Source organism: Ahaetulla prasina, chromosome 16, assembly GCF_028640845.1.
Source record: "Ahaetulla prasina isolate Xishuangbanna chromosome 16, ASM2864084v1, whole genome shotgun sequence".
In the NCBI taxonomy this organism is placed as follows: domain Eukaryota; kingdom Metazoa; phylum Chordata; class Lepidosauria; order Squamata; family Colubridae; genus Ahaetulla; species Ahaetulla prasina.
In genome coordinates, this window is record NC_080554.1 from 11,957,410 (window position 1) to 11,975,397 (window position 17,988).

Below are 17,988 nucleotides of genomic sequence, written 5' to 3' on the forward strand. Positions count from 1 at the left end.
CATCTCCGCAGCCGGGCCCCTCCCATCTCCTGCTATCTCAGCCAGAGACTGATAATGAAGATGAATGGCCTGGCAGGCCTCCAGCCCCCAGTCCTGGCACCATGCCCGGACAGACTGAGCAAATAACCCACCCACCCCCCACAGCATGTGAGCATGGTGAGCATGAAGCCAGTCACAAGCTAGAATTGCCGGCAGCTGGGCAGGCGGACGAAGGGTGGACAGATCCACGCTTCCGGAGAATGGAGAGGTGACGTCAGCAAAAGGAAGGGAGGGGCAGGCCTGGATAAGTGCTGAGTCATGGAGCCACACCCCATGGCCTATATAAAGGATCTGCTTTCTGGCATTCCTTGAGTCAGGCAAAGTCTAATCTGGTTGCTGAAGTCACACCTTGGATTCCTGCCTGCCCTGAGAACTCTGACAGGACTTTGGCAAAGCTGCAGAGGCTTCGTGGCCACGCTTGATACAGACTTCCAGACCCGGCCGTCAGAGGAGGAGTGGGACACAACAGCCCAGATGGCCACCACCAAGTTTTAGATCAGTATCCGGATGATTTGGGTCGGGACTGAAGCGCCAGCAGCCGGTCCTTGACTGTTTCCAGGGCAATCTTGCGGGCCAGATCTAATCACATTGCAGGCTGAATCTGGGCCTTGTGTTTGACACCCAAAAAAAGAGACCCAATATATTTCCAAGGCTCTCCTGGACAATCCCATTTGGAGTAAAAATGGCAGGTAATGACTGATCGGTCAAGGTTTTGAGACCCAGCCCACCAACCAAATCAACCGCCAAGGTTTTTAAAGTCTTCCTTTTCCCAGGACAACAGGAAAAAAACAACAACACATTTTATCATATACGGGAAGACTTGTGTCAAAGCAAAAAAAAAAAAAAGGGCAGATACCCAGGTGGCTAGAAAGGGAAACACGTCGATTTTAAAATCTGAGCTGTTTTTACTAGGTATGATATCAGAAAAACTTGACAAGAAAAGTACGTAGTTAATATTACATGTTTTTTACAGCAGCGAGGATAATCTTCGCACAATATTGGACAAATGAAGGAACACCGTGAGACGGAGAGATAATTAAGAAGATACGAAGACTGTTCAGAAATGGATAGAGTGACGTTGAAAATCAAACAGAAAGAAGGCACAGAATATTATCAAATGTGGAATCTATTTTACCAGTGGCTGGAAAAAAGGGGTGGAGATTTAAGAATGTAATCAGAACGGTTAAGCAAATTAAGTACCCAGACAACACAATGTTTATTAAGCAGTAAGAAATGGGATTAATAGAAAATTAATAAAATTTCTTAAAAAGAAAGCCTGCATTTTAGACAGGGGGGGTCTGGAAAGAAAGTCATGTCGGATGTAAAATCGGAGAGAAAAGTGACCAAATCTTAGAAGAACTGTAGAATTTCAGCATCTTTTGCAGGCTTTTGTCCTGGCAGGCCTGTTTCTGTGTTGCGTAGACCCCATCCAGACTACCTAACCAGTGGCAAAATCCTCCAAGGTTTGCCACATGCTGTGTGTGGCCAAATGCATGTTGCGCATGCACAGTGCGCAATAAACACATGCTGCGCGCGCATGCAAAGTACACACCAAACTCATGTTGCGCATGTATGCACAGTACATACCAAATGGGAAAAGGAGGCTTAAGAAGGTAAGTAGAACGGTGAGAGGGGGGGGGAGAACAGCTGTGCCATGCTATTTAGATTAGCGAATAGCAAGGTTTCCTGCTTTCTAGCAAATATAAATCGCGCGGCACAGCTGATTGTTGGAAATACCGGTTCAGACGAATCGGTAGCATTTTTTTTTACTACCGGTTCGCCCGAACTGGTAGCTTTTATTATTACCGATTCGCCCGAACCGGTGTGAACCGGTAGCATTTCACCCCTGCACCTATCCCACCACAGAGCCCCTCATTCTACAAGGCTGAGTGAGGGGGGAAGGCGCACACCTCATCCTCAGCGTCAAAGCTCTGCCCGTGACTTGAAAAACAGACCCAGGCCGTGTGCGGCTGCTCTTTAACCTTAAAGGTTCTCCCAATTTTTTTTCCAGCGGCAGCTGCCAAGCGCAGCGCTGAAGAGGACCCCAATGGGCAATTGAGCCTGTTCCCAGCACATGTTCAGGACCCTCCAGAGACCCTCCACACAAGAGGCCCAGATTCTCACAGCTCAATTATTTCGGCTCCAAATCTCCTCTTCCAGGCAAAAGGCCTGTTTGCTTCTGATTTGCTCATTTATAAGAACCTGGTTACTCCTAATTTTATCCCTCTCCCTCTCTCTCTTTCTCTCTCTCCCTCTCTCTCTCTGTCACACACATACACTGAGCAAAAGGCTGGTGGGGTGCCTGTTTGCTTCTGCTTTGCTCACTTGCAGCAACCTGGTTACTCCTAATTTCATCTCTCTCCCTTTCCCTCTCTCTCTCCTCTCTCTCTGTCACACACATACACTGAGCAAAAGGCTGGTGGGGTGCCTGTTTACTTCTGGTTTGCTCACTTGCAGCAACCTGGTTACTCCTAATTTCATCTCTCTCCCTTTCCCTCTCTCTCCCCCTCCCCTCACACACACACACACACACACACACACACACAGAACTGGTTCTCAATTCAGGACCTGGCTTGTCCGATCAATACACCCAACCTAATTCTGCCAAGCCAGTGTTTTGCAAACTTGGCCGCTTGGCCAACTCTGGGTGGACTTCCAACTCCCAGAATCCCCCAGGCAGCAAACTCAGAATAACAGAGCAGGAAGGGCCCTTGGAGGTCTTCTAGCCCCACCCCCCTCTGCTCAAGCAGGAGACCCTATAAACCATTTCAGACAAATGACTGTCCAGTCTCTTCTTGAAAACCTCCACTGTTGGAGCGCTCACAACTTCCCCTGATTACTTGATTTGGGATTACGGAACAACAGAAATTGGAGGGGACCCTGGAGGTCTTCTAGTCCAACCCCCGGCCCAAGCAGGAGACCCTATATTCTATTTTCGCTGGGGAACCCTGGGAGTTGAACTCCACGGATCTTCAAGTGGCTAACCCAAGTCCTAACTCAGATTCAGATAGTCCCCATCTAAGATGGGGGATATTTCAACCATCGCCTTTCTTAAATCCTTCCTGCAGATCCACAAAGATCCATTACATGGGCCAGGAACATTATCCAGACCCAAGGTATCAATTCAGACAACCCTGCCCAAACTTTTTCGGAGAAAAAACCCATCCGGTGGTGAAGCCTTCCAGGGCCTCTTCACCCCACCGAAAGCTTTAAGCAGTGGTCCAATCAAATGCTGACAGCCCATCTATCAGACTCAAAATACAGATTTAATGACGGTGCTGCCAAGAAGGTGGTGTTACAATTAATTAGGGTGGGTGGGGGGAGAGAAAAGTCTCCTAAAAGTTTGGGATTATTTCAAAGGAAGGAGATCCTCCTTTGAAGGTTGCAGGATCTAAGCTACTTGGGAACACAGCCCCCCACCCCCACCCCAGCCCAGAGATATCCCATAAATGAGATTATACAGTAAGAGTGATGTACTGTATTTGAAGTCAGCTGCGACAAACAGCGCTTTCCAAGGCAGGACGGCTTGCGCGCCGTTGCTACATCGCGTAATGTGTCCCCGGGCTCCGATGTGCTCCGCCATTTATCGGCGCAAGACAAATGGGCCGCGCTTGTAAAAGGCACAAAGAGGACCGGGCCAGCCGCCTAATGGTCACCGCAGCTGTGCCAAACGGCTGGAAGGAGGCCACAGCAGAGCCCCCAAGTTCATTAAAACTGACCAGTAATGGATCCGCGAAAGGGCCGCCGGAGGAATTGAGCGGTAAAGGCTAAAATAAATAACTCAGCATGGAGAGCTCATCTGAAATGGTGTTTGATAAATTATTTATCGCGGAGGAGATTGCCTGCATTTAATTTTGGAGCTACTGGTAGCATCTTTAAAAGATGATTTATGTCTTGTAATGCCATTAAACTCTATATTGGCCCTCTGCTGGCTATAAAGTCTGCTGAGATTTAAAGAGCGAGTTTTAAACTGTCACTGCAGCATCAGCGTGGAGAGGCCCGTATTAAATCTTGACTTTAAACCCGTTATCTGGAGAGTTGCAGTCGGTACAGGCGCCAAAATTTGATATATTGCCTCCTTCCAGCTCTAATGACAAGAGGCCCAAAGAAGTTGCAGTCTTCTTCCTTTCCCCACTCAACGTTTCTGCCTTTGTCTTGCAGATATTGGGTCCAATTTGGCTAGGAAGGCAGGAAGGAAGGCAGGCAGGCAGGAAAAATGGCCAACTCAAAGGATTTCAGAAGAAAAACTGCAAGGGCCAAACTTAACCACCGGCTTTTCCAAAAGCCATGTCTCTTTCCAGACGACCGTAACCCAACCCAGGTGTTCTGACCTAGGCTTCCTTAAAAAAGCAGGAAGCAGGGTCTTGGTCCCAGCAAAACCCCTTTTATTTACACGACCGTGAATTCTTTTCGTTCACAGTCAGCAGGGCTTTGGCAAACAGTCTTTCAGAGGAATATTTATCAACACAAACCTTATCTCGCTTGGAAAGCTGCCAGGTAACTAGTTTCCAAATGCAGGGCAAGGCAAAACTCGGCACAGTGTCTCTTAAAAGAGTCACAAACGGAACTTTCCACTCTTGAAATGGCGGAATTGGTTCCTGCAAAAGCCCCCTCCCCATTCGCTCCTCTTTCGTTTCCTAGGGGAGGGGCCAATCACCTCCAAGGTGTGGCTTTACTCCCAAGTCGACCCTGCTTTCTTAGTTGTTCGTGTCTTCTGGCAGCTCTGCACATGCGCACGCTGGGAACGGGCTCCAGCTGTTCCTCTGCCTCGCTGCTGTCTAGCTCCCTTCCTGCCTTTGACGCAGAGCCCTCCAGCCCCCAAGGTTGTGCTATGTTCCTCCCCAACCTCCTCACTGTCCAACTCTGCTGCCAGCTCTGCTGGCCGCCGGCAGGCCACAACATCAGGTCCAACATCTGCCTGATTTTCCTGGACACAATACCCTTCAGATGTTTTTCCGGACTGACAAAGCTGGAATTTTCTGTCAACAGCCTCCTCAACCAAGTGCTAACCAGATCTGGGCCCTACTTTGCTTCTACGCTTGACAAGGTCAAGACAAGGAACTGCCTTTTACATTTCTCCAGCTTGGCAACTTGAAGACGGGTGGGTTTCAACTCCCAGAATTCCATGCTGACTAGGGAATCCTGGGCGTTGAAGTCCACCCGTCTGGAGAAGCAGGAGAAATGTTGCTTTGAGATTGGTGGTTTTCTTGAAGACATTTCATGACCCAAACTAGGTAAAATCATCAATGCTAGTCATCTGATGTAGAGCTCATCAAAAGTAAAATCTTGCACTTAGGCAAGAAAACCCAAAAGTACACATATAGAAATTAAGAAAACTAAAATCATGGCATCCGGCCCTCTCAATTCCTGGCAGATAGATGGTGAAGAAATGGAGGTAGTGACAGATTTTATTTTCCTGGGCTCCAAGATCACCGCAGATGAGGACTGCAGCCAAGAAATTAAAAGACGCTTGCTCCTGGGGAGGAAAGCTATGGCAAACCTAGACAGCGAACTAAAAAGCAGAGACATCACCCTGCCAACAAAAGTGCGTATAGTCAAAGCTATGGTTTTCCCAGTTGCAATGGATGGCTGTGAAGGTTGGACCATAAGAAAGGCTGAGCACCAAAGAATTGAAGCCTTTGAACTCTGGTGCTGGAGAAGACTCCTGTGAGTCTTGGACTGCAAGGCGAACAAACAAGTCAGTTCTAGAGGAGATCAACCCTGACTGATCTTTAGAAGGCCAGATCCTGAAGAGGAAACTCAAATCCTTTGGCCACCTAATGAGAAGGAAGGACTCACTGGAGAAGAGCCTAATGCTGGGAAAGATTGAGGGCAAAAGAAGAAGGGGACGACAGAGAACGAGGTGGCTGGATGGAGTCACTGAAGCAGTAGGCATGAGTTTAAATGGACTCCAGAGGATGGTAGAGGACAGGAAGGCTTGGAGGAACGTTGTCCATGGGGTCGCGATGGGTCGGACACGACTTCGCAACTAACAACAACAACACATATAGTGTGTGTGATATCAGACTTAATGGCAGTAACTCTGAGAGGGATCTTGGAGTCTTAGTGGACAACCAGCTAAATATGAGCCAAGAGTGTGCAGTGGCAGCCAAAAAGGCCAATGCAATCCTAAATTGCATTAACAGAGGGATACAATCCAGATCAAGTGAGGTACTAATACCACTCTGTAAAGCCCTAGTAAGGCCACACCTAGAATACTGCATCCAGTTTTGGTTACCACGCTATAAAAAGATGTTGAGACTCTAGAAAGAGTGCAGAGAAGAGCAAGCAGGATGATTAGGGGCCTGGAGACTAAAACATATGAAGAATGGTTGCAGAAATTGGGTTTGTCTAATCCAATGAAAAGAAGGACCAGGGGAGACAGGATAGCATCTTCCAATATTTGAGAGCCTGCCAGAGAGGAGGGGATCAACTTGCTTTCCAAAGCACCCGAAGGCCAGACAAGGAATAATGGATGGAAACTGAACAAAGAGAGATTCAACCTGCAAATAAGGAGAAATTTTCTGATGGTGAGAACAATCAACAGTGAGAACAGAAGTTGCCTTCAGAAGTTGTGGGAGCTTCATCACTGGAAGCTTTCAAGAGACTGGAAGCGTCAGAAATGGTGTAGAGTCTCCTGCTTGAGGGGGGGTTGGACTAGATGACCTACAAGGGCCCTTCCAACTCTGTTACTTGTTACTCTGTTAATGTTACCTGATTTGGGTCATGAAAAGTCTGCACAGTCTCCACCAAGCACAGAGAGCACCAAGGGCCCTGCCTTTCAACCCCGAGTTACAAATATTCTCCTTTATTGAGTTCTATTTCTCCGTAGCCTTTTCCTTATATGAAACCCTTGGAGAACACATCATGGTACATTATTATTTTTCTTTCTTTTCTTTTTTTTAAAATGCAAACTGTTGGAAGCAATTCCGGCTTTTGAAAGAAGGCCTGTCAATTCACCGGCTGAGATATGGATTGTATCCACAACTTGATAATATATATATATCCTTATTTATGATGTTTCCCAAATAGATCGGCTGGAATGGAAGATGTTCGAAGTTCTTACAAAACCAGAGGAGGGGAGAAAGGATGGGGGGGCGGGAATAAATAAGGCAAAAGGAGAGATAAAAAGACAAATTACTTTAAGCAGGAATCTGAGAGAAATAACTGGGTTGGGGAAAGGGCAGCGTGAGGGAGGTCAGACCAGCTGTTAAAATCTATGGAGAAGTGCTGGGGATTCGAGACTAGGAAAATGATCGTTCGTGAAGGCTAAATAAACCGAGGGCAAGATAATTAAAGCATGGAAAGATAATGTGGATACACCCGTCTTCTGGGAGAAATTGTGCGCAAATCGATACGTAACTGAGAGCGGAGCTAAATCTGCTGGGAAGTTCAAAGAAGAACCGACCCGAGACCACAGATATTAAAAATCAAAGCAATTTTCATTTCTTTCTTTCTCCAAAAGATCATTTTTGGTTATTTCTTTGGCCGGAAAAAGAAAAGAAAATAGGTTAAAGGGGAATGCGGGAAGTCAAAGCACCTTACTTGCCCGAACGTTCTTTCCCGCTTTCTAAGAAAGGTAGAATCAAAGGAGGTTACCCCGAGAGTCAAGTTTCTTTCTGCTGATCTAAGATGAGAGCTCACCAAAAGGGATTTTGAAGTCTACGTGGGCGAAGCTTTTCTTTTTGAGCTAAGCAAGACCTTTTGGGAGACTCCTAGAAGCCCAGGTCCTTCTCAAGTCCCATTCTGCCCTCTGGACTTTGGTGAGAAGGTCTTCCCCTAGACTCGTCGTCCACTAACTTTGACAAGGAGGGCAGGACAAGAAGCCATGGATGGAAACTCATCAAGGAGAGAAGCAACCTAGAACTAAGGAGGAATTTCCTGACAGTTAGAACAATGAATCAGTAGAACAGCATGCCACCAGAAGTTGTGAGTGCTCCAACACTGGAAGTCTTGAAGATGTTGGATAAGCATCTGTCTGAAGTGGTGTAGAGTTTCCTGCCTAAGCAGGGGGTTGGACTAGAAGACCTCCAAGGTCCCTTCCAACTCTGTTATTTTATTCCATTCCACATTCCATTCGGTTCCATATTCTATTCCTTTCCTTATTCTATTCTTTTCTATTCTATCCATTCCACATTCTATTCTATTCTATTCTATTCTATTCTATTCTGTTCTGTTCTGTTCTGTTCTGTTCTGTTCTGTTCTGTTCTGTTGTCCTGTCCTGTCCTGTCCTGTCCTGTCCTGTCCTGTCCTGTCCTGTCCTGTCCTGTCCTGCCCTGCCCTGCCCTATCCTATCCTATCCTATTCACATTCTATTCCCTTCCCTTCCCTTCCTATTCTATTCTATTCCACGTTCTGTTCTGTTCTGTTCTGTTCCCAGAGAGTTCTGCCCTCTCACATTAACTTAGTCAATACTTTTCTTACATTGGGAGGGTCCGACCCCAAGAAGAAACTTGCAAGAAAGTGTTGCATGACCCCAGGCAGCTGAGGAGTCCTAACACCACACGTTGACTTCTCCCCTTGAGGAAGTGACATGCCTGTCACTTCACATCCACGGAATAGATTTCATTCTGCCACGAACTTCGCACTTTGGGAGTTTGCCTGCTGGTATTTTGGTGTCGTCCACAGCTACAGAGGGTCCACCATTCAGACATGGCGACCTCAACTCTCCTAGTACAGCAGTTCTTCAGACAGGTCTGTTTCGGGGAATCCCTCAGAAATTGGACAGAAACAGGTTCCATCCCTCATGTCAGTGCGAGACATGATCTCGCTTCCTAAACGATCTGAGGAAAAACCTCACACTCGTCCCTCTCATTTGGAACTGAAATGTATCGTTTCAACCCACATGAAAAGCAATCCATGAGTCTGGGCTCAGCATTCCTCCTTTCAAACCTTACAAAATGAAGATCCTACCGTGTTTCCCTGAAAATAAGACCCAACCGGAAAATAAGCCCTAGCAGGATTTTTCAGGATGCTTGTAATATAAGCCCTATCTCACAAAATAAAGCCTAATTAAGTTTGCCAGCCATTGTTCTGTCTCCTTCCCCACTTTGGATTAACGAGCTGGCCTTCAGCCAGTGGATTCACGGCTCTTATCATTCCTGGCAGAGAAATCGCAGCTGCCTGCCAAAGTTCAAACAAATGAGTCACGTAGCAAGACTTTCAGCTCTTTTTGAAACGGTTCAGCTAAACTTTTGCTTCCCGTGGAATAAGAGCAGTCCCAAAGCTTATATATCCTGTGGGGTGGGGCAGGAGCCCCACCCCACAGGATATATAAGGAGCTTTGGGACTGCTCTTTGGGACTTCCCTTTGATGATGCCGCCTTTCTAATTTTCTGACACACGGGTCGATCCAAGCTTGATTATTATTATTGTCAGCTGGGTCTGAAGGCGTAGCCTGGGGAAGGGAGGAATCAGGGGATGACGGCCTCATTACGTCCTCCGACTGGTCTGGTTCTGGCTCCTGGAGCCGGGCCAAAGGAATCAGTGCTCCCGAGGTAAGCCTTACCGGCCCTTCCCCCTCACTCTCGGAGTCACTTTCGGGCATGGGGCCAGGTTCGGGGGCTGGAGTCACAACAGCCAGATGGATGCATTTATCGTGTTTCCCCGAAAATAAGACCCTGTCTTATATATATATTTTTAACCCCAAAATAAGCACTTGGCCTTATTTTCAGGGAGGTCTTATTATTTTGGGGCCTGTGGAGCAAGGGGCCTCTTGCCATCTTAACTGATTTCCAGCTCTGTCTCCCTAACCTTAACCAGAGGAACCAGAGGAAATATCGGGGACTAGCTGCACATGCGGTTAAATATTTGGGGGGGGGAGTTATTTTAGTGCATGGGCTCAAAAGCCTGATTAGACTTATTATTAGGGGAATGTCTTATTTTAGGGGAAACAGGGTGGTACCGTATTTCCCTGAAAATAAGACTTAACCAGAAAATAAGCACTTAATGCATCTTTTGGAGCAAAAATTAATATTAGACCCGGTTTCAGGGAAACATGGTAGCGCCTTTGGCGTGTTCTACAAGGTTTATCAAAAAAAGGAATGGCCCAAAGAGGTCGCTCTAGAGAAACTTAAAATACCCATCTTCCACAGCCCTTCCCACGATTGGCAGAAACGCCACTGTTTTCGAAAGAGGAACCACCTCAGCCTCTCCTTTCTCCTATCCTCCAATACCAGTATATAATAAACCATGTTAATATTTCATACCAGTGTAAAATATGCTGGAGTATCAATTCAACATCTGTTGTCTTTAGGGTTTGGGAGTCCCGCTGTGGCTCTTTCAATTTGTAATTGAGTTCTATACTGAATTAATCAGCAGTTTATCTGTCTCTCTTTTTTTTCGGGGAGGGCAGGAGGGGAGTAGAAGAAGAAGGGGTGGGGGGGAATCCTCTCTCCTAACCTGAATTTACATTAACAATTTATAGCAAATTACCTGCCAAGGCAACAACGTTTGAGTCTGGAATTCCTGCTCAGTCCCACAAACTCCTTTGATTTTTGTCTCTTGCTCTCTTATTGGCAAAACCACCTTTCTCTCTTCTATCAATCAAACAATCAAACTCTCGGTCAATTTCTGAAAAAATGCTTGGACTTTCGGCGGGGGGGCGACAGTCACAAAAATGACCAAAAAGCTTTCATTTTGGAGGCTAAAACGTACAAAGAACGGTTCTTTCTAGTCAATTGACAAGAAGGATTAGGGGAGACATGATAGCAGTCTTCCAATATTTGAGGGGCTGCCACAAAGACGAAGGAGGGACGCAGTGGCTCACTGGCTAAGACGCTGAGTTTGTCGATGAAAAGTTCGGCAGTTCGGCGGTTCGAGTCCCTAGTGCCACGTAATGGGGTGAGCTCCCGTGACTTGTCCCAGCTTCTGCCGACCTAGCAGTTCAAAAGCACGTAAAAAATGCAAGTAGAAAAATTGGTGGGAAGGGAACAGCGTTCCGTGCGCCTTTGGCGTTGAGTCATGCCAGCCACATGACCCCGGAGACATCTTTGGACAGCGCTGGCTCTTTGGCTTTGAAACGGAGATGAGTACCGTCCCCTAGAGTCGGGAATGACTAGCACGTATGTGCAAGGGGAATCTTTACCTTTACCTTACAATGATGAGGAGGGGGTCAAACTATTTTCCAAAGCACGGATGGCAACTAACCAAGGGGAGAAGCAACCTAGAACTAAGAAGAAATTTCCCGACAGTGAGAATACTTAACCAGTGGAACGGCTTCTAGAAGTTCTGGGTGCTCCGACACTGGAGGTTTTAAAGAAAAGACTGGACAGTCATTTGTCTGGGATGGTATAAGGTCTCCTGCTCAAGCAGGGGGCTGGACTAGAAGACCTCCAAGGTCCCTTCCAACTCGTATTATTCTTTGTCCTTGCAAGTAACATTCCAATAATGCAGATATTAGAAGCAAGTGCAGGAACATATGGGGTTTTTCCCCCCCCCCACTCACCTCCTTAGCTTGCTACCTCCCAGCTAAGACTGAGCTCTGGGTCCACGTGGAAAAAAAAGGTGCGAGAGACTGAGTCAAGAGCAGGGGTCAACGTGCAAATCGGAGACGAATACCAGAAGAGCAGAGGCAGCTTTTAAAAGATGACCGGGGTCTACTAAAAGCGTTAAGGTGAAGTTTTGGTTTTCACTGACAAGAGTCAAATAGAATAGAATAGAATAGAATAGAATAGAATAGAATAGAATAGAATAGAATAGAATAGAATAGAATAGAATAGAATAGAATTTTTATTGGCCAAGTGTGATTGGACACACAAGGAATTTGTCTTGGTGCATATGCTCTCAGTGTACATAAAAGAACAAGATACTCCACTTGAAAAATTTGGCAGAGGGGGGGAAAAAGCTGTCCTAGAAAAGTTTTAAAAAATGGGAGGCAAAAAGCAAGGATCGATCCAGACAGACAAATAAAAAAACAACTGCTGGGTGTTTCTTTGGACAAAGGGGTCTGGCAATGCCGCCCCCCCCCAGCCCCCTTCCTCCAGCATTTGCCTAAGCCCTGCCCGCTGCCAATGGCGGCACGTTACCGAAGGCAGCTCTCCAGCTTAACGCGGATGGCCTCCCTTGATCTCGGCTGTCTCCTTGGCTGCGTTCCCAGCAAGCCTCCCACCTTCCCGCGGAGTCATTAAAACGCGAGTGTCAGCTGCGGAGATTAAGGCCGAGGACACCCAACACCTGAGCCCCGTGCCAGGGACCGGGGCATTTTGATCAGCCCCGCCTCCCCCCCCCCACTACTAATGAAGGCAGGATTCATATGCAGCTTGTCAGCGTTCCTGGGTGTCGCTTGGCAGTCCGGATCGTCTAAATGAGACTGATGACTTGACAGCTCTTGATCAAGATTGAGAAGGCGAGCCGGCCTTCCAAAATTATTTGGGGGGTTGGAGAGAGAGGCTGGGGAAGGGGTTTCTGGCCTCCTCCTAGCTGGCTGGCGGCTGTGAGGACCCTCTCCATGCTCCCCCAAGCGGAGCCTTCGTGAACAAGATGGTCGGCTCACTGCAGGGATTTGGGGGAAAAGAAAACCAATATTGGGTGGGGGGGGGCCTGTGTTTTCTCCCGCCAGCGAGGTTCCAAGCCTCCTGCTTGTCTGGTTTTCAGAGACGTTTAGGGGTCTCCCAGAGGTAGCCCTTTCTGCCTTCCAGCAAGCAGGTGTGCAGCCCCCTCTTCCGAAGCTTCAAGGGAGCTTGCCGGTTGCCAAGTTTTTGGCAACGGTTCAGCGTTCTGCTGGAGATGCTCTCTTCTCCATCTTCGCAGGAAGGAAGCCGCTGGAGGAAGACGGGCGTTTCGCTGCCTTGTAGCCTCGGGACGTGCGATTGTCAGGCTTGGCACCAGCCAAGTCACTTGGTACTCAAACTCCAGATTTGGTGGGGGGAGGAAGAGGAAGGGGGGGAGCCTGAGCCCCGCTAGTGTGTGAGCTTGCCCAAGGCAGAAGCAGAAACTCCGACAACTTATCTCGCGGCGGCAGAGTGCCAGGGCTGGCGAAAGCTGCAAGGCTTGGCGTAGACCAACCGCCCGGCTTTCCTTTCAGCTGGGCGCCTTCAAATCCTGCTCTTCGCCCTGTAGGCCACCCCAGCTGCCAGGCCAGGTTTGATCCTTTGCAGCTCTTGGCAGCCCTCGACGGGAAATTCCAGCGAAAAATTTTTTTTAAAAAAAATTTCAACTATTCGCTATTATTATGACCTGTCACCGATTTTTATAAATATTGTGCGCAGCTCAGTTGCTGTGGCACGGCTCTCTGGGGAGGAGGCCAAAAGCATAGCAAAGAAAGGGGCGGGGAGAGGAAGATGGGGAGGGGGGAGAGGGGAAAAAACACCCCACACTTTCCTCGCCTTCAAATAAATGCTAATTTCTTTTAACGCAGAAGGGTTTTTTTTTGTGCTTAGCTGTTTCAGGAGCAGGGAATACATATCAGAGGGAACGGGGGGGGGGGGGTTGTGATTGTCTTTTCCAGCAATCTTCAGCTGCGGCTTTCATTAAGCTTGTTTAATTAGATTCCAGATGCTAATTTGCAAGTTGAAACCAGAGGGTGCGGGACAGTGCGCCTTTGAATCGCGGCTCTTGTGATGTGGTGGACTTTAGAAGATACAGCCGCCCCTCTCAGAGCGCTTAACCCAAACCGCCTGACAATTAGCAACGGGGGGGGGGGGGGAGGGAGGGGGGAGACCCGGGCTCTGTCTTGGCCAAAGCTATGGATCTGGTTTTTGCATCGGCTTTAATGGAAGCAGGTCTCAAGCCCTCTCCCACCCACTGACAAATTTGGGGAGTGGGTGGGGGGGTGGATCAAGACCTCAGGCTTTTCAACCCGAGGGGCTTCGCTTTGAGATGGTTTGGAAGGCTCAGAAGATGCTTCTCCCAACGCCGGGAATTTCTGTCTAGAAAACTGGCCATAAATCAGCATAAAGGACTTTTAGAGTTACACAAAAGAAGATCTGGGGGTGGGGGGGAGAGGAGTGGCTGGGATTTACCTCCATGTCAGGTTTGAACTTGTCCTCGAAGACCGCCATGGCCGCCAGGGATCCAGAACCTGAAATCCACCAGAGAAGAACCATCAGTTTTCCCCCTTATTCTTCAATCTCAATCTCTCTCTTTCAATCAATCAATCAATAAATAAATAAATCACCTATCCATCCATCTCTATCTATCTATCTACATATCTATCTTCTATCATCCATCCATCCATCCATCCCTCTCTCTCTCTCTCTCTCTCTCTCTCTCTCTCTCTCTCTCTCTCCATCTATCTATACTGTATTATCTATATCTAAGGAAAAGGTAAAGGTTCCCCTCGCACATACATGCTAATTGTTCCTGACTCTAGAGGGCAGTGCTCATCTCTGTTTCAAAGCCAAAGAGTCAGCGCTGTCCGAAGACGTCTCCGTGGTCATGTGGCCGGCATGACTCAACGCCAAAGGCGCACGGAATGCTGTTACCTTCCCACCAAAGGTGGCCCTTATTTTTCTACTTGCATTTTTTACGTTCTTTCGAACTGCTAGGTTGGCAGAAACTGGGACACGTCATGGGAATTCATCCCGTTAGGCAGCACTAGGGATTCGAACCGCTGGACTGCCAACCTTTCAATCGACAAGCTCAGCGTCTTAGCCACTGAGTCATCACATTCACTAATCTATATCTATCTATCATCTATCTCTCTCTTATATATTATGTATATCTACATCTAGCTAGCTAGCTATCATCTATCTCTATCTTATATCTATTATCGATCTCTATCTCTATCTATCTAGCTATTATATATTATCTATATCTACATCTATCTATATCTATTATCGATCTCTATCTCTATCTATCTAGCTATTATATATTATCTATATCTACATCTATCTATACTGTATTATCGATATCTATTATCTATCTCTGTATCTATTATCTATTACCTCCATCCATCCATCCATCCATCCATCCATCTATCTATCTATCTATCCTGTATCAATTAGCTTGCTCTATCCATCCATCCATCCTTCCTTCCATCCCTCCATCCATCTACCTAGTTCAAGTTTTGTTTTAGGCCCTTCCTGGGGTCAGGATTTGGGGTTTTACAGGCAGGTAGCATTACGACACCCATTGCTAGAAGCTTTTGAGACAAGGTTAAGCACGGACTTTTAAACACATTTATACCAGCAGAAGAGACAACACTCTGGCCCGCGACGAGATTAGGAGTTAGGAGGTTAGGAAGCTTCACGTTTTGCTTTTTTGAGCCACAAAACAGAGAAGACACATCGGGTGAGAATGGACTACACGTCCAATCAGGGTTCTGCCAGCTTCCAGAAACTTTACAATGGTCCAATAAAAGCCATCCCTCTTTCTTGTAGCAAGCCCATGCACACCCCCAGCAAACATACATTTTTTAAAAAATCGGCAAACAATCCTTCAACCACCTTAATCCTGCTTCGTTCCACTATCACCACCCCAAAAAAACCCCGAAACCCTGAAATTAATCTGCCTTGTGAGCAGGCCCTCTAGACGATTTTTCAGCCCCGCTCTGTGGGTTTTTTTTGTTTTGTTTTTTTTGGGGGGGGGGAACAAAGTTGCCTGCAATTTTTTATGCCAATTAGGAGAATTTTTTTTTTTCCTTGGGCATTTATGACTTTCTTGACTGGTTTTGCATACAGGCTCTCTTATTTAAACTGGGTCAGCTAGCGAGCCTCTCCTCTATTTAAAATGATTTGTGTACATCGCTTGACCACCTCTATGGTTGAGTTAAAAAAAGAAAAGAAAAAAAGGAAGGGGGGGGGGAGAAAAAAGGAAAAAAGACGGCGATTAAACCCGTTTCAAATGAGGGGACCTGCTGATTTGATCACGTCTGCTGAATGTATAATGAAAAGGCAGGCGGGCTGACAGTGACACTTCCGGGAGAAAATGCAGACTATCTTATCTCCAGCATTTAAGGGAGCCCAATTATAGATCAAGTTTCAAAGGGCAGAGGCAGCAGATTTACAGACACCAATCAAGGAACACGGTAATCCCAGGAAATGTGACAGAAATCTCCTATTATACACGACTGCCGTGGCTAAGCACCATTACTTTTACAGGACCAAACGCGCCACGTTTGTAAGCTGAGGGGAGCCCAAAGCATTTTTTTTTCACCCTTTGGGCACAGATAGTCTGTTGGATTCGTGGGGGGGGGGAAAGGGAAATGAAAAAAATGTTATTTAATTAATTTAAGGAAATGGGACGGCAACATCCCTAGGAGGGGGACAACGGTCCAAAGTTTTAAAGGGAGAAGACGGAGGGAATTAGAGCTTGTTTATTGGGGGGGGGGGGAGATAAAGCAATCCATAATCCCTTTAGCAAGATTTAAAAACAAAACAAAACACCAAAAGATGGGGAAGGGGAGGGAGAAACGGGGAAGAGACCCTAGGGTTTTAAACTTTAAGGAAGGAGGGGAAAAATTAGGAGCCAGAAGTCAAACTTGTTTGCTAATAATTAGCAAACCTCTTGCGAATAGAATAGAATAGAATAGAATGGAATGGAATGGAATTACAATGGAATGGAATGGAATGGAATGGAATGGAATGGAAAGGATAGAATAGAATAGAATAGAATAGAATAGAATAGAATAGAATAGAATAGAATAGAATAGAATAGAATAGAATAGAATAGAATAGAATTCTTTATTGGCCAAGTGTGATTGGACACACAAGGAATTTGTCTTTGGTGCATATGCTCTCAGTGTACATAAAAAGACAAGATGCATTCGTCAAGAATCATAAGGTACAACACTTAATGATAGTCATAGGGTACAAATAAGCAATCGAATTATCTTAGGAAACAATCAATATAAGTTGTAAGGATACAGCAATAAGTTATAGTCATGCAGTCATAAGTCATAAGTGGAAGGAGATGGGTGATGGGAAGGATGAGAAGATTAATAGTAGTGCAGACTTAGTGAATAGTTTGACAGTGTTGTGGGAATTAGTTGTTGTGATGGCATTGGGGGGAAAAACTGTTCTTGTGTCTAGTTGTTCTGGTGTGCACTGCTCTGTAGCATCATTTTGAGTGTAGGAGTTGAAACAGTTTATGTCCAGGATTTGAGGGGTCTGTAAATATTTTCCCAGCCCTCTTTTTGACACGTGCAGTATACAGGTCCTCCATGGAAGGCAGGTTGGTAGCCATGGTTTTTTCACTCTTGGATCCAGGAACAAAGAAAGGAAGGAAGGATCGAGTTGAAGGCAATCTCCTTTCCAGAGAGAACGGGATGGGCTTCCTCACCAAGAACCTTCCTTGGATCCCTCCGTTCTGAAATCTCCACGGCTCCTTGGGAAAAAACCTCATTTTCAAGGGAGAGCCACTTAAAGAGAACCGGACTTCCTGGTCCCCCTCCCCAAACAGACACCCCCAGGCCCTCAGCTCCCCGGAACCTGTTTGCGGCAGCCTCCAAGCGCTTGGGGATCGCAGCCGTATGGGAAAAGAGTAACACCGTCCGATTTGTCTCATCCATCAGTGTCAGAAGCACCTGACAAGGCACTTCTTCACCCGGCCTCATTGCTATTCAATTTTCGGCTCTTCCCCCCACCCCCAACCCCCCACCCCGATACGAATCCGGTGCTCTCTGCAGACCCATTGATCGGTATCATTTTTCACTCGAGTTGTTGAATGAAGAGGCCCCGTCTCCTGATGGCACTGGCTGTTTCCGCAGTACAGCCATTGCCAACGTAGGGAAGGGGAGATTTATGAATATGAAACGGCGCCGGGAGTGCCCAGAGACCGGGCTGAGCCACCCGAGAGGCTCTCGCGTGCTTCCCGAGGCCTCAAATCCAGACTTCCAAGCGTCAGTAATTTTATGCACGCATTTCATTACGGAACCGTGGCCGGGAGCTTTGCTAGGCAGCCCCCGCAATCAGACAATCTTGCCTCGTTTGCTGAAATCTACATTTGTCCGTTGTCAGCATAAACACCTTAATTTGATGTTTTCACTCCTGGGTAAGCACCGAGTGGGTTT

The 17,988-nt window shown here is 46.9% G+C and overlaps 1 protein-coding gene across 1 annotated transcript in view; it reads right to left on the bottom strand.

Annotated features, from left to right (window-relative positions):
* The window catches only part of PSMB7 (proteasome 20S subunit beta 7), a 34,183-nt gene that overhangs the window by 4,337 nt on the left and 11,858 nt on the right, over nt 1–17,988 (bottom strand). Inside the window, exon 6 of the mRNA XM_058159119.1 lies at nt 14,000–14,058. Within this exon, the coding sequence (XP_058015102.1) occupies nt 14,000–14,058 (59 nt within the window). The remainder of the gene's footprint in view (nt 1–13,999; nt 14,059–17,988) is intronic.